The 13,982-nt window shown below is 56.7% G+C and overlaps 1 protein-coding gene across 4 annotated transcripts in view; it reads left to right on the forward strand.

Moving 5' to 3' along the window:
* Nucleotides 1-1,757: 1,757 nt before the first annotated feature.
* The window catches only part of ELMO2 (engulfment and cell motility 2), a 38,846-nt gene continuing 26,621 nt past the window's right edge, over nucleotides 1,758-13,982 (forward strand). For 2 of the 4 annotated variants that reach the window (XM_002721202.5, XM_070051762.1), the window contains exons 1-2: nucleotides 1,758-1,889; nucleotides 13,766-13,893. In XM_002721202.5, coding sequence (XP_002721248.1) covers nucleotides 13,816-13,893 — 78 coding nt within the window. In that variant the 5' untranslated portion in view covers nucleotides 1,758-1,889; nucleotides 13,766-13,815. Of the gene's footprint in view, nucleotides 1,890-11,558; nucleotides 11,712-13,765; nucleotides 13,894-13,982 lie in introns of those variants that run through there. The other 2 variants (XM_051844969.2, XM_070051761.1) reach the window with 2 other exon arrangements.

The raw sequence follows: 13,982 nt of genomic DNA on the forward strand, positions 1-13,982 counted from the left end.
TGCAGAAGGCAGGGAGTGAGCCTGAGGAGGGGACTTCAGGAGCAAGCCCTGGAGCTGGGGACATCACAGGGGCATGGCCTGTCATGGGGGGGGGGGGGGCAGAATGGAGAGGGGAGATCTGGGTGGGGCCGTCACCAGGGCTCTAGCCCAGCAGGGTGGACTCTGGAGAGAGGGAAACAACGCCAGGGCCCTGTTGTGATGCAGTGGGTTAGGTCACCGCTCCTGATGCCAGCATCCCACGTCTGAGCCCCTGTTTGAGACCCGGCTGCTCTGCTTCCAATCCAGCTCCCTGCTAATGCACCAGGGGAGGCAGCGGAGGATGGCCCAGCGCTTGGACCCTTGCACCCACGTGGGAGACCCGAACGGAGTTCCTGGCTCCTGCCTTTTGTGGCCATTTGGGAAGTGAAGCAACAGATGGCAAATATCCTCTCTCTCTCTGTCTCTCTGCCTCTCTCTGCCTCTCTCTGTCTCTCTGTCTCTGTCTCTCTCTCTCCCCTTCTCTCTCTGATGTCTGCCTCTCGAATAAATAAGTCTTGTAAAATAATAATGATACCTTAACGATGAACAACAGTGGTCAGGGTAATGATAATTGTGAGGATCCTACAGAGCAATGGCCTCTAAAAGGCTTTGATGCCCTGCAAAGTGATGCATCCCAGGGATGCTGAAACCAACTGGAACCAAGGCGCGGCCTGATTTGTGGGCGAGGTTCTGCTGGGTCACAGCCACACTGGTTTCTCTGTGTCTGCGGCTCCGTTCGCCCCTTGGGAGTGGAGCTGAGCAGCCGGGACTGAGGCTGTAGGGCCGGAAGTCGGTACCGTGGGGACCTCTGGGAAGTCAGGGACAACTGCTGCCCAGCCTTGCACAGGGCCAGCTGTGAGGGCGCCTCAGCCTCTGCTGTGTTCACCTGGAAGACGCACTCATCGAAATCACCTGCCATTCCAGAACATTCTGAGGACTCCATGAAACAACACACGTAGAACTGCTCTGCACACCTGTCGGGGCCATGGAAAATGCAGTCATCGTGTCGGGCCTTTGTGAGTGCCCCGGTCCTCCGACCCTTGTGGGCACAGCCTGGCGCTCTGCCCACCCCCAGTCCCGTGATCTTTCCTCCTCGCTGGGCCTCAGTTTCCTGGCTGGAAAGAGATCCACACACTGCCTACCTCCCAGGGTTGCTGTGCGCCTTCGGGGAAATGGCAGCAGTGGTCCCTGGCGCGGCGCCCGCCCTGCAGGTGCACTAGGAACGCCACCGCCCACGGGCGCTGCCAACAGTCCCGCCGAGCGCGCCCCCTGCCTGTGCTCGGCGCCCACGGGCAGCCCCGGGTGCCGGTATAAATAGCTCCTTCTCGGTGGTGAGCCTCTGACACGGCTGTCACCTCCCACTCAGCTCCCCAAACCGCTGTGGAGGTGCACGCTGGGCACAGAGCTGGGGGCCTCCCGAGGACAGCATCGTCCTTACCGCCTTTCATTTGCCGCGAGGAACCAAAGCCTTTTCCGTCACTCCGGGGCTGTGCATGCAAACAAGCAGACAAAAAGTTTGGGGGCGAGGTTGGGGGTGGAAGCCGCTTCATGGGCTTGCTTGGGAATCACGCTCCTCCAGACCCCTCGGCCAGCGAGGGAGAGGCGTCCTGTTTCTTTAAGAGGCCTCCAGCAGGGGGCGGGAACTGCCGGAGTTCCCCACCCCCTCCCGGCGGCTGCACCCGCCCTCTCATCACTGACAGATAAACTGCCCAATTAAAGAAAGAGAGTTCAGCGTGACGGCAAAACAGAGCAATAGGAGTTCGGGCCGAGCTGCGCGGGGCGGGGTTCCAAGAAGGCCGGGCGGGCGGAGGCTTGGAAGAGCCGCGGCTGCGAGACCCGGGCGCAAGAGCTGGGCCTAGGTCCGCGCCCTGGTGAGTGAGGGGCGCGGCGGGCGGTGGAGAGGGACCCGGCCCGGGGGACACAGGACGAGAGGCCGAGCGGGCATGGGAGCCTGGGGCTGCGGCCTGCTTCTGCCCTGGGGGCTAGGGAGAGGGCGGGCCTGGGCTGGACCGCGCGGGTTAGGCAGGCCCCCCGAGGGTCTTGGCCCAGGAGGGTCCACCCGGCCGGAGGGGAGACTGAGTCCCGGACCTGGAAGGGCCACCGGGTGGGCAAGGGCGCGGGCGGGACCGTGAGGAGCGGGGGTCGGAGGGCGGAGGATGGAGCCGGGCGCGGTGAGGAGATGGGGGCGGGGGTCGAGAGAGCCGATGGGATGGGGCCTGGGAGGAGCCCAGAGAGCTTTTGGGACTGTGCCTGGCCTCGTCCCCCTCCCTGGTTCATCACCCCCTGCCGTCGATCCTGGCGGCTCCGTAGCCGCTTTCTGTCTCCACCGCCTTCCTCGGCCCAGGCCTCGCTCCTTGCCTGGACGGTGGCGATGCCCACAAGCACTGAGGCCGCCCTTCCGTGGGCCTCGCACCGGGCCCCGAGAAGTGTTTTCAAAATGCAGACGAGGATCGGACACTTGGGCTTCAGGCTGGCCGGGTGCTGGGCCCCTGGCAGGGGCGGCGCCCATCGGCACCCGGGCCCTGAGATCCGGTCGCCCGGCCTCAGTGTGCTGCTAGTCCCCCATCCCTTCTCCAGCCCAGGTCTTGTCCCGCGCAGGGTCTCTCCCTCCTCCCTGAGTTCAGTCTGGTACATTTCTCTCCATGCTTCAGATCTCCCCCACGATGTCCAGGGAGCATCCCTGGGCCCTGACCAGGCCAGTTCCCCACTTTAACTCCCCGCAGCCCAAGCACACCTGCAGCTGTGCCTGTTTAACAAGGTGCGCTAGTAGCTGTCCCACCAGATAGGTCCACGAGCGAGAAGACTGTGTGGTTTTGCTCCCTGTTCCGTCTTCAGCGGCTTGCATAGGACTGGGCGCTACACACAGGCGCTAGATAAATGAGTGGAGGGCTTGGATTGGACGAGAGGAAGGGGCTGTGAACCCTGACCCCTGATGCCGTGCCTGGGAAGGAAGGAGACTGCCATTTGGAATACTCCGTGTATGTCCGCCTCTGTGCTAAAGTGATGCTGTCCAATAGGAAGATGGTGTATATCCTGTTTAGATTTTTCCAGTAGCTTCATTATATGAAAAGAAACCGGGCTGGCGCCGCGGCTCACTAGGTAATCCTCCGCCTGCAGCGCTGGCACCCCGGGTTCTAGTCCCGGTCGGGGCGCCGGATTCTGTCCCGGTTGCCCCTCTTCCAGTCCAGCTCTCTGCTGTGGCCCAGGAAGGCAGTGGAGGATGGCCCAGGTGCTTGGGCTCTGTACCCGCATGGGAGACCAGGAGGAAGCACCTGGCTCCTGGCTTCAGATGGGCGCAGCACACTGTGCCAGCCATAGCGGCCACTTGGGGGGGTGAACCAACAGAAAAAGGAAGACCTTTCTCTTTGTCTCTCTCTCTCTCTCACTGTCTAACTCTGCCTGTCCAAAAAAAAAAAAAAAAAAATGGGTGCAAGTAATTATAGTAACATATTTTATTTCACCTGCTATGTTCTCAATATTGTTGTGACATTGTTATAAAAACATTCCTAATGGAATATTTTACAATATTTGTAATAATTTTTTGAAGTCTGGAGTGTGTTTTCCACTTAGGACTGCCTGTCTCTTGTCACAGTAGCCACTTCAGCCAGGTTTTTATTTTTTTAAAAAAGATTATTTATTTGAGAGGCAGAGTGAAAGGTCTTCCATCCGCTGGTTCACTCCCCAAATGGCTGCAATGGCCAGAGCTGTGCTGATCCGAAGCCAGGAGCCAAGAGCTTATTCCAGGTCTCCCACGTGGGTGCAGGGGCCCCAGGACTTGGGCCATCTTCTACTGCTTTCCCAGGCCATAGCAGAGAGCTGGATCGGAAGAGGAGCAGCCAGGACTTGAACCAGCGCCTATATGGGATGCCGCACTGCAGGCGGCGGCTTTACCTGCTGGGCCATGGTGCTGGCCCCTCTGCCAGTTTTGAGATGCTCAGTAGCCACACGTGAGTAAGGGCTGCTGCATCAGGCCGTGCAGCGTCACAAGTGTCTGTCACTCGACGGACCTGCCGAGGCCTAGTTCTCCCTCGGCTGTGCTTTGAGATGACCTTTGTTACCTGGTTTACTGATGAAATAGGGGTGGTCCTATTGTGATCCCCGCCAGGGCTCATCCTGGAGTTTGTGGGTGGAGGGGGCGGGATTAGGACTCCGTGTCTTACTCTCCAGTTGGACTTTTCCCTACCTCATGCTGCCCGTAAGTGGTGCCAAGGTTTAGCAGAGCAGGAAGTGGGGACCCCTGCGTGTTCTGGCTTCTGTGCTGGGGTGACGGGTCTGCATGTATCCACACCCCCTGCCCAGGTGGCTCGAGGGCAAGCGTGCTGGGTACAGTTGAAGGAAATCCTCCAAGGCCAAGTCCTTTTCTGACTCCGTCACGTGGCTCAGCCCGGCTGCGCTGACTCAGCCTGGTCCCAGCATCTGGGCAGAAAACCTTCCACAGCCTGCAGCATCTCAGAGGTGCGGGGAGTGCGGGCTTGGGGCTGCCGTCTGGCTGTCGCGTTCAGCAGCCGCTCACGCAGGCCAGTAGCCACGCGAGACCAGCAAGGCTCTAGGCCCTCTGCGGGGCCAGGCAGGTACAGGCCACAGCCTTCATCCTCACCTCAGAAAGACAAGGCCAGATCACGTAAAATGACCAGGGAAGCTGCATGGCATTGCGTGGGGTGGCCAAGAACCAGAGCCCGCAGGATGCCAGGGCCGCCAAGTGGCCGTCTTGGCCGAGGTGTGGGCTGCTTGGTTTATTTACTCCTCTGCCTGGCCTCTGAAGGGGTTAGAATTTGTGATCCAGTCGTATGCTGGTTTAATCTGAGCTGGTGGGAAACATTTGTTGGGCACCTAGTGTTTGCCCGGTGCTGCGTTGGCTGCCACTCCGGAGAGGACCATGAAGGAGGTCCTTCCATTAGGGAATGGTCATCGCAGTGGTAGACAACACCGACGGTGCTCGCCTCTGTGTTGACTTTCCCCGCCAGGTGCCCTCCTCTGCGTCCTGTCTCTCTCGGAACAAGGCGCCACAGCCTGGCACGTGTGCGTTTTATTTCTCATACCGGGAAACATGGCTGTAATGTGCCTCAAGTTCACACAGCACGCTGCTCACTCGGTGCCAGGTATCCTGCTGGCGCTTTCCACGTCGTATCCCAACAACGCACAGGTAGCGTTAATCCTAATCTCATCTGACAAATGGGGACATTGTTAGAGCCGTCCCACTCTGGAAGGCAGGCTCTGCTCCACTACCCTGCCCCACTGGAAAGTCAGGATCTGCAGAGACCTGGAAGCCCCCTGTGCCAGCCCCCTCCTGTCCATCAGGACTGGGTTCAGAGAGGCCTGTGCTGGGGGCAGGGATGGGCTAAAGCAGAGTGGGAGCCGAGCCCTCCTTCGTGCCCCGCTGTGGCATGGCCTTGCCAGCCTCTCCGGACCTCTGTTCCCTTCTTTATGAGGGCGCTTGGCTGGATTTTACAACGAGAACAGTGCCGTGTTGTTAGGGTTCCTATTGAAGAAGTCGGGCGCACAGCCTGAGGCTGCAGGCGTAACCCGGACCCTCCTCTGCCCCGCCACCCCTCCCTGCGCGACCGCGGGCATCTGTTCACGGGAAACAGTTTCTTCAAGTTCATCTGCACCTTGCGTCTCAGTTTCTGTTTCCTCTGTCACTTCCAAAAACAGGGCAGTGGGCTATGAACTCTGACCCCCTTCTCAGTCCATCTCCTCGGTTACTGCAGTAGGGATTGGAAAGTTGTGGAGGGTGGATTATTCTCTGCTGGTTTACTTTTGTTTAAAGGCATCAGGTCTGGGGTCTGTGGAGGGTGTGTGTGCTGTCAAGTTCTGTGGATGCAGCCGTGTGCTGGGGGCGGGGGTAGACACAGGTTGGCAGCTGTCCTGGAGCTGAGGCCTTAAGGACCTGGGTGGGCAGTGATGACGCAGAGCTGAGAAGCACTGGTTCAGGGCCCACCCCCCAGCCTGTACCAGGCACACGGGCCAGGCCGGGGTCTGTCAGGGCAGATTCTGGCTCGGTGGGCCCCGGGCTGGAGGCGGGCTGTTGCAGGCTGCTGGTGCTGCCCGCGTGCGGATCCCACCTTTATAGCCAGGGAGGAGGCTGTGTGGGGGGAATTAGCACTCAGCAGGCTCGCGAGAACACATGTGCACTCCGGGAGCACAGGTGAGGGCCCGATGAACGCTACCTGAAGTGAGAAGATGCGGAGAGCCGCGTAGGAGAGGCTGAGCTGGCCCTGAAGGTGGAGTGGGAGTGTGCCAGCAGGAGGAGGTGGAGGGGACGGTGCACCTGCAGATGGGGCCCCGGGAGACGTCTGCAGGGCTGAGGCCAGAGCCTGTTCCCTAAGTGTGGGAGTGTGAGAAGCCCAGGGGGTTCTTCGGGGAGGGGCTACGGGGGAGAAGCCCAGTGAGCCACCCCCACCTGCTCGATGCACTCTTGTCCCCGTGCAGCTGAGTGGCTTTGAGTCACGTCTGGCTGAGTCCTAGCAGTGAACGTTGGAACCTGGGTCTCTGCCAACGGAATCCCCCCCTCTTCTGAACTCAGAGCTCGTCCTCGCCCAGTGGCTCTCGGCCCTCGGGGGGAAGTTGAGTCACTTCTCAGATGAGAAGATTTCAGCGGGGGAAGCCTCACTGGCTCGAGATTGTGTTCTCGATGAGAGGGAAGGCGTGGCCCCCCTGGCCTGCCTGGGGAGGTTGCCTTCCGTGGCCGGAAGCAGACTTACCCTGCCTCCCCCACTGAGCCAAAAGTAAAAGAATAGGACAGAAAGCACACATGGATCCAATCCTCAGAGGAGCGGGGGAGGGAGAGCGCAGGCCTCCTCCTAACACAAGGGATCGTCTTTCACTTCCTTCCCCGAGCTGGAGTTGGGCCGGCCCACCCTGCGGTCAGGGTGATTGATCACGCTCCACCCTGGCTCCTGGTGAGCGCGCCTCCCAGAGCGCATGCCCTGATCGGCCCACTGGGGACCCGATCCTCAGCTTTGGCCTTGGCCGGCCGGGCTTTCTCGTGCCTCATAGCAGAACCGTCTCCCGAGCAGTGTGGGCCTCCTGTTCTGTGACATCTCACAGTTTCCAAGCCGTCTGTATATCTGTGTGCTTTAAAGGGGATGAGGAGGAGGAGGGTGGCGAGGTGGACCAGAGGGCCCTGGGTCTGCATGTGAACCCCGGCTCCCGGGTCCTGCCTTGGGCTGTGGAACCACAGTACTGCTGAGGGCAGAGCTATTTATAAGCCAGAGAATTTTGCAATGTTATTGAATGGCTTCGACCTAATTTCCACTTCCTTTGTAAAGTGAAAATGGGGAGTAAGCAAACATGTACTGGAGGCCCCCAGCACGGCTGCGTCTCTTGGGAGTGTGATCGGAGGGTGTTGTAGGTCTGTTCCCGCACCTCCTGCTGCCGCCCCAGGAGGGACGGCAGAGGCTGTCCCTCCCCCTTTTCCTGTGGCTGGAATCTGGCTTTCCAGGGACACTTGTTCTGGTGTTAGGTGTGACACACAGGTGTAAGCAGGGGACCCGCCGGGTGGCCGGCAGGCAATGGGACACGGAGGACACACCAGAAAGCTGGGCAGTCTGTGCCCGCCCTCGTCCCCTTGGAGCAGCACTGGTTCGCGGGGCTGGAGGAAGTCAGAGCCACAGGATTTCAGCAGACACAGGCGCTTCCTGAGCCTTGACGGTGGGGCAGGTGCTGCGCCAGGCTGAGGCCACAGGGTTGTACCTGCCCAGTAGGAGGCGCTGGAGAAGAGGCGATGCAGATACGGACTTTGCTTGTGTGGTTCAGGATCCTTCAGAGAAGTGAGAGCCGGACGCTGTGAGCACACAGCGGCTCCCGTCCTGTTTAGTTTTGCTGGAGGAAGGTGAAGAATGGTGCAGACAGGAGATGACATCTGAGCTCTTCTGACCGGGCAGGGAGAGTGTGCAGAGGCCTCAGAGGGAGAGAGTGTAACCTGCCTTGCAGAGACCATGTAGTCCCGGGCAGGATCCAGCTAGATTGTGAAGGACTGGGTGGCACCCAAGGAGTGCGGGTCACCCTCAGTAGCAGTGGAATGCTCTGTTAAAGCAGTGAATACTTAGGGTCGCCATTGTGGTACAGCAGGTTAAACCACTGCCAGCATCCCATGTGAGCACCGGTTCAAGTCCCGGCTGCTCTACTTCCTGTCCAATTCCCTGTTGATGTGCCTGGGAAAGCAGCAGAAGGTGGAGCAAGTGCTTGGACCCCTGTCACCCACGTGGGAGACCTGGATGGAGTTCCAGGCTCCTGACTTCAGTCTGGTCCAGCCCCGGCCATTGTGGCCATTTGGTGAGTGAACCAGTAGATGGAAGAGTGTGTGTGTGTGTGTGTGTGTGTCTTCCTCTCTCTCCAACTCAGCCTTTCAAACAACTAACTAAATAAATATTTAAAAAACACAAACAGTGAGTACTTGTTATGTGGTCCCCTGTGTTCAGTGTAGTTAGCTTCAGGTGCACAACCCGAAACCTGCCGTCCACGCAGGGCTTTCCACCAGCGCCAGACATCCCGGGATCAAAGCTTACTGAGCCACCTACTGGTTGTGTGATGTTGTGTCAGCTGCTCTTCCTGGGAACTGGGGATGACGACGTGCAGCCCTGTGTGGATTAAATGACCCAGCCTCTGGAGCATTGCCTTTGCATAACAGAACCGTACACCGGTGTCGTCATGCAGAGGAAGTGTCGTGTAGACAGAAGAATGGACTTTGGAGTCACAAGGCATAGGCTTGGGACCCATTCTGGTGCCCTCCTCCCCCCCCCCTTCCCTCCCTCCTTCCCTCTTTCTTCCTTTTTGCCTCTCTTCTCCCTACTTTCCTTCCTTTTGGGGGAGAGCCTTAGAAGGAGGTGCATGAAGGACAGGGTTCTCAGTCTCTCAAAACCGTAGCTGCCCAGCCCGTAAACCAGGAGTGCTGTCCAGGATTCCGGTCCCGACTGTGCTAAGATACTAGAAGTGAGCAGTCAGCTCAGAAGAGGCCGTCCACACGTCCTGTTTCGCACAGGGCGAGCGCCGCAGACTCACTAATCTCTTAAACAAACCAGACCCTTCCGAGCAGAAGGGCCGTGCTCTCGTTCCCTGAGCCAGTGTTCAGTGCCCCTCACCCCCGCGTCTCACGCCAGTGCTGTGCTGTCGGTTCTGACCCGGCTTTAGAGCTCCTTCAGGTCTTGGGGTCAGTCTTGCCTTAGACCTTCCACTTGCGATGACCGGAAATGCAGGCAGTTTAATGTAGAAATGTCCGATCAGCAGGAGCTTCAGGAACCCCAAATGTAGGAAGTGTAGCCGTGGAGCCTGGCAAGTCACCAGGCCGCGGCTTTTCCATCTCTGAATGGGATTTTGTGGTTTCTTGTTTGAGACCTCAGCTGGTCTGTCTGTGTCTGGAGTCTCCCGCGGAACGGCTGCTTCTGCACGGCTCTCTGTCTGTCCTTCTCCCAGTCCTTGGTGGTGAGTGGCTCTGGCTTGCTCTCAAGCTGACTTGTGACCTTACTGCTCCAGGGCCAATGGTCGCCCAAGTCCCTTAGTCTTTGTCTTTTTTTATTTCCTAATTATTTTTTAAAAAGATTTTATTTATTTTTTAGGAGTCCCTTTTTTTAAAATATTTATTTATTTGAAAGTCAGAGTTACACAGAGAGAGAAGAGAGGCAGAGAGAGAGAAAGAGAGGTCTTCCATCTGCTGGTTCACTCCCCAGTTGGCTGCAATGGCCGGAACTGTACCGATCCAAACCCAGGAGCCAGGAGATTCCTCTGGGTCCCCAACATGGGCGCAGGGACCCAAGAATCTGGGCCATCTTCCACTGCTTTCCCAGGCCATAACAGAGAGCTGGATTGGAAGTGGAGCAGCCGGGTCTTGAACCGGTGCCCATATGGGATGCTGGCACTTCAGGCCAGGGCATTAACCCACTGTGCCACAGCGCAAGGCCCAAAAGATTATTTATTTATTTGAGAGGTCTTCCATCGCTGGTTCACTTCCCAAATGTCCTCAATGGCTGTAGATGCGCTGATCCGAAGCCAGGCACTAGCAGCTTTCTCTAGGCCTCCCATGCCGATGCAGGGTCCCAAGCACTTGGGCCATCTTCCACTGCTTTCCCAGACCAGAGCAGAGAGCTGGATTGAAAGAGGAGCAGCTGGGACACGAACCAGTGCCCATATGGGATGCCGACACTGCAGGCGGAGGCTTAGCCCACTACACCACAGCACTGGCCTCCTGATTCTTAAAATTTATTTTCATCTACCTGAAAGAGCAACTGGAAGCAGAGGGAGAAGGGGAGAGATCTGCCTTCTGTCTGCTGGTTCACTTCCCAGACGCCTGAAACAGTCAGGGCTCGGCCCCAGACCAAAGCAGCAGCCAGGAACTCCATCTGGGTCTTCCACGTGGGTGGCAGGGGCCCACGCCCTTGAGCCAGTGTCTGCTGCCTTCCGGGATGCATTAGCAGGGAGCTGGATCGGAAGCAGAGCGGCCAGGACTCGAACCAGCGCTGTGATATGATGGGCAGGCACTGAGCAGTGGCTTAACCTGCCACGCCACAACACGCGCCCCAGTGTTTGTGTTTTAAGTTCAAGAAAAAGAATTGGATTCCTCCAGCCAAAGTTGGTTTTATTTCAGGCCCCTCTGCTGTGGTGGAGTTGGGGAGAGGGCCACTTTGCACAAGTCACTGCCGGAGCTTTGGGGAAGGGAGAGAACGGGGGCTTGCCAGTGTCTCCTGAGTGGTCTTGGTGGCCGCAGATTTCCCTGTTTCAAAATGACTGTTTTTGGAGCTGCCCCAGATCATTCCGAGCCAGCTTTAATAAACAGACAGTCAACCTGTGAAGTGTCATGTGCAGTCAAAACAAAGCTATCAAGTCACGAGCTTTAGGTTGCCTGTCTCCAACGATGTAGGCAGGAAGAGGTTTTCAAGAATATGGTTTGTTTCTTAGCAGCAACACTGAAATAAGGTTACGGTTTTCGCTGAGGACTTTAAAAGGGCATCCTCATTTGCATTTTTAAGTTCTGCTTTAGATCATGGACTTTTAGACTTAGAAGTCCCCTCGGACACATGTGAGTCCAACATTCAGATCTTACAGCTGAAGAACGCTACACCTGGGTGACGGGACGTGGATACACCGCGGTGGAGTTAGGACTGGGGCCTGAGCCCCTTGCCTGTAAATGCAATTGCTTTCTCAGGCAGGAGAATCATTCCAGCCCTGGGCTCTTTCTGTTCTACCTACATGGCCTACTTACCTTAAAAAGCAGAAGAAATCAGACTAACCAAGAAATGGTCTTGAAAGCCACACTGTGCGAGCACAACTCCTCCATGGCGCTAGGGATCAGAGGTTGCCTTTGCGTGGACCAGAAGGTGGGGGATTGAGGGGAGGAGGTAGGAGGGAATTTTTTGGGCAATGACAGTGCTCAGTGTTTTATTTTGAGGAGCGGTTGCAGTGTGTGTGTGTGTGTGTGTATGCATTTATATATATATATATTTGTATACACATGTACACTTAAGTTCTATGCATTTTGTTGTATGTAAATTATATCTCAGTTCTTAAAAACGATCTCTTCACTGTGCAGTCATATCTCCTAATTACAGCTGACTTCTTGATGGGAGGAGGGTACCTGCTGTAGGCATCCAGGTGTTGGTGGTGCCACCCCTGCTGTGAGAACCCCTCGCCTTGCTGTGGCATCATGGGAGCAGAGCGTTTCGACCCGAAGTGACGCTGATGGGGGCAGTTTCTTTTCAGAGGTCTGTTGGTGTCTAGTTATATACAAACTACAAGTAAAAAATTCTGCCTGCAGCTGCAGAAGTTGTAGAAATTTTAGGGGCGATTCAGGCCAGTCCACTGAAGTCCTCTTAGGACTTAAAAATTCAAGCTGCAGAACAGGCATTTAGCCTGCCGTATCCCACATGGGAGTGCCTGAGTTTGATTCCTGGCACTAGCTCCTAACTCCAGCCCTTGGAGGCAGTGGTGATGGCTCAAGTAACTGGGTTTCTTCCACCCACGTGTGAGACCTGGATTGATTTCCCAGCCGCAGCCCCAGCCGCAGCCCCAGCCTTTGCAGGCATTTGGGGATTGAACCAGCAGATGGGAATGTGCTCACTCTTTCTCTCTCAAATACATTTTTAAAATAATAATAAATTCAGACTAGCTCAGGGGAGCGGGGACAGACACTGTCCAAAGCTGGCTGTAAGGTCTGCCCCACTCTAGTGCAGGGTGAACTTGGGCACGTAACCAAACTCGGAGTTTTAGTTTAGCGGTCTTCATCAACATGAGGAAACGCACTTGGAAAGCCCTTTCTTTATGTTGTCATGTTCTAGAAATGCTGTTTTTGCTTTTGTTTTTTATTCACTTGAAAGACAGAGTGACAGAGAAAAGGGGAAGCAGATTTTCCATCCTCTGCTGCACTCCCCAAATGGCCTCAACAGCCGAGGCTGGGCCTGCCCAGAGCCAGAGCCTAGAGCTTCCTCTGAGTCCCCTACGTGGGTGGCAGGGACCCAAGCCAGCGTCTGCTGCTCCCCAGGCGCAGTCACGGGGAGCTGGGTCTGACGCAGGGCAGCCAGGACTCTGCTGCAGCCGCCACACTGGCCCCTGCTGGTACCTGTGAACACTGACTTCTGAAACAGCCCACCTTCACCTTGACCGTGCTTCCCTCTTGCTGAGGCCTGTGGGTTTGTAGGGGACTGACTTCACACCTTTCCACTAAAGAGGTTTGTACCTACCAGGCTACGCGAGCTGTCACCCGTGTTTGGGCTGAAAAATTGATAGCGCATATGAATCACAGCTCAGCAAACGCTGCGCTAGCGCGCCAGGAGAGGATGGCGGTCCTGTTGGTGAGCCGTGGGTGAGGGGCTGAGCTTGGAAGATGTGGAAGGGCTCTTTTCATTAAGAGAGGGGCCTCTCCTGGGCCCGCAGGCAAGGAGTGTGGACCCTGGAAGAATCCAGTTGAGCGATTTCCCTTCGTCAGACCTTGGGAGAGAAACTGCTCTAGCTATGGCTTGGAATACCACTAAGCTGTCAGGGTTGCCTAGGATACCAGTCACGTGGTCCCATCTTCCAGACTTGCTCAAAATGATTTATTTTTCCTTTATTTTGCAGAAAAGTTGGGTGGGGGGCAGTTAGAGGTACTTTCAAAGCCTTGTTCTTCTATAGAGGGGCCTTTGTGTGGCGATAGCCTTAACCCCCTACACTTGAGCCCTCAGCAGCCCTGCCCTTGGCAGTGGGGACTAAAATAGCATTTCCTGTCCCAGTTCTCTTCCCCATTTTCTGAACCCTGCGTCATCCCACACGGAGGAGGCTCCGCATTCTGTCCTTTGAGGGAAGGAGTCGCAGCCGTGAGTAAGGAGGCGGCCAGCGAGCGTGCCGTGGGCCGTGTGACTCGGGAGCCCCCTCGGGCGTCTGCAGAAAGAGCTCGCTGCTTCCAGGCCACCACTCACCCGGGAAAAGGCTGTTTGTGGCTGTCTTGGAGCATATGCTTCTCCCCTCCCAAGGCCCCAAGGCAGGAGTTCGCAGTAAATACCGTCTTCCACCGCGGCGTCCTCTTGACCCTGAACCGAGTGTCACATTGGCAGATCTCGCTGCTGGCTGATCTGTAGACGAGAGATAGGTTTGTTGCATTTCTGCTTGCTGATGTAATCTACTGAGACAAAAGCCCAAGGAGAGGTTGTGGTATGATCTGGAAAAAACTCAAGCCAAGTTCCATGTATTACCACACGCAGATCCTGTCTCAGACCCCATCGCCCCCAAAACAAGAGTGAAAAATGAAAGCATGCCTGGTGCCCTTGTCCATTCTTCTCTCCAGGCAGCTGTGTCTGCGTGTGTGTCGTGGAGAAGCAGGGCCCACGGGGAGCCATGCCACCGCCATCGGACATTGTCAAAGTGGCCATTGAGTGGCCGGGTGCTAATGCCCAGCTCCTGGAGATTGACCAGGTAAGCTCCTGAAATGAGAAGCTGAGGTGCGAGGGAAGGATACAGGGCACGCGTGGCAGAGGACGTCTGTAGAGACAGGACCACTGGCA

Source organism: Oryctolagus cuniculus, chromosome 11 (assembly GCF_964237555.1).
Source record: "Oryctolagus cuniculus chromosome 11, mOryCun1.1, whole genome shotgun sequence".
Taxonomy (NCBI): Eukaryota; Metazoa; Chordata; class Mammalia; order Lagomorpha; family Leporidae; genus Oryctolagus; species Oryctolagus cuniculus.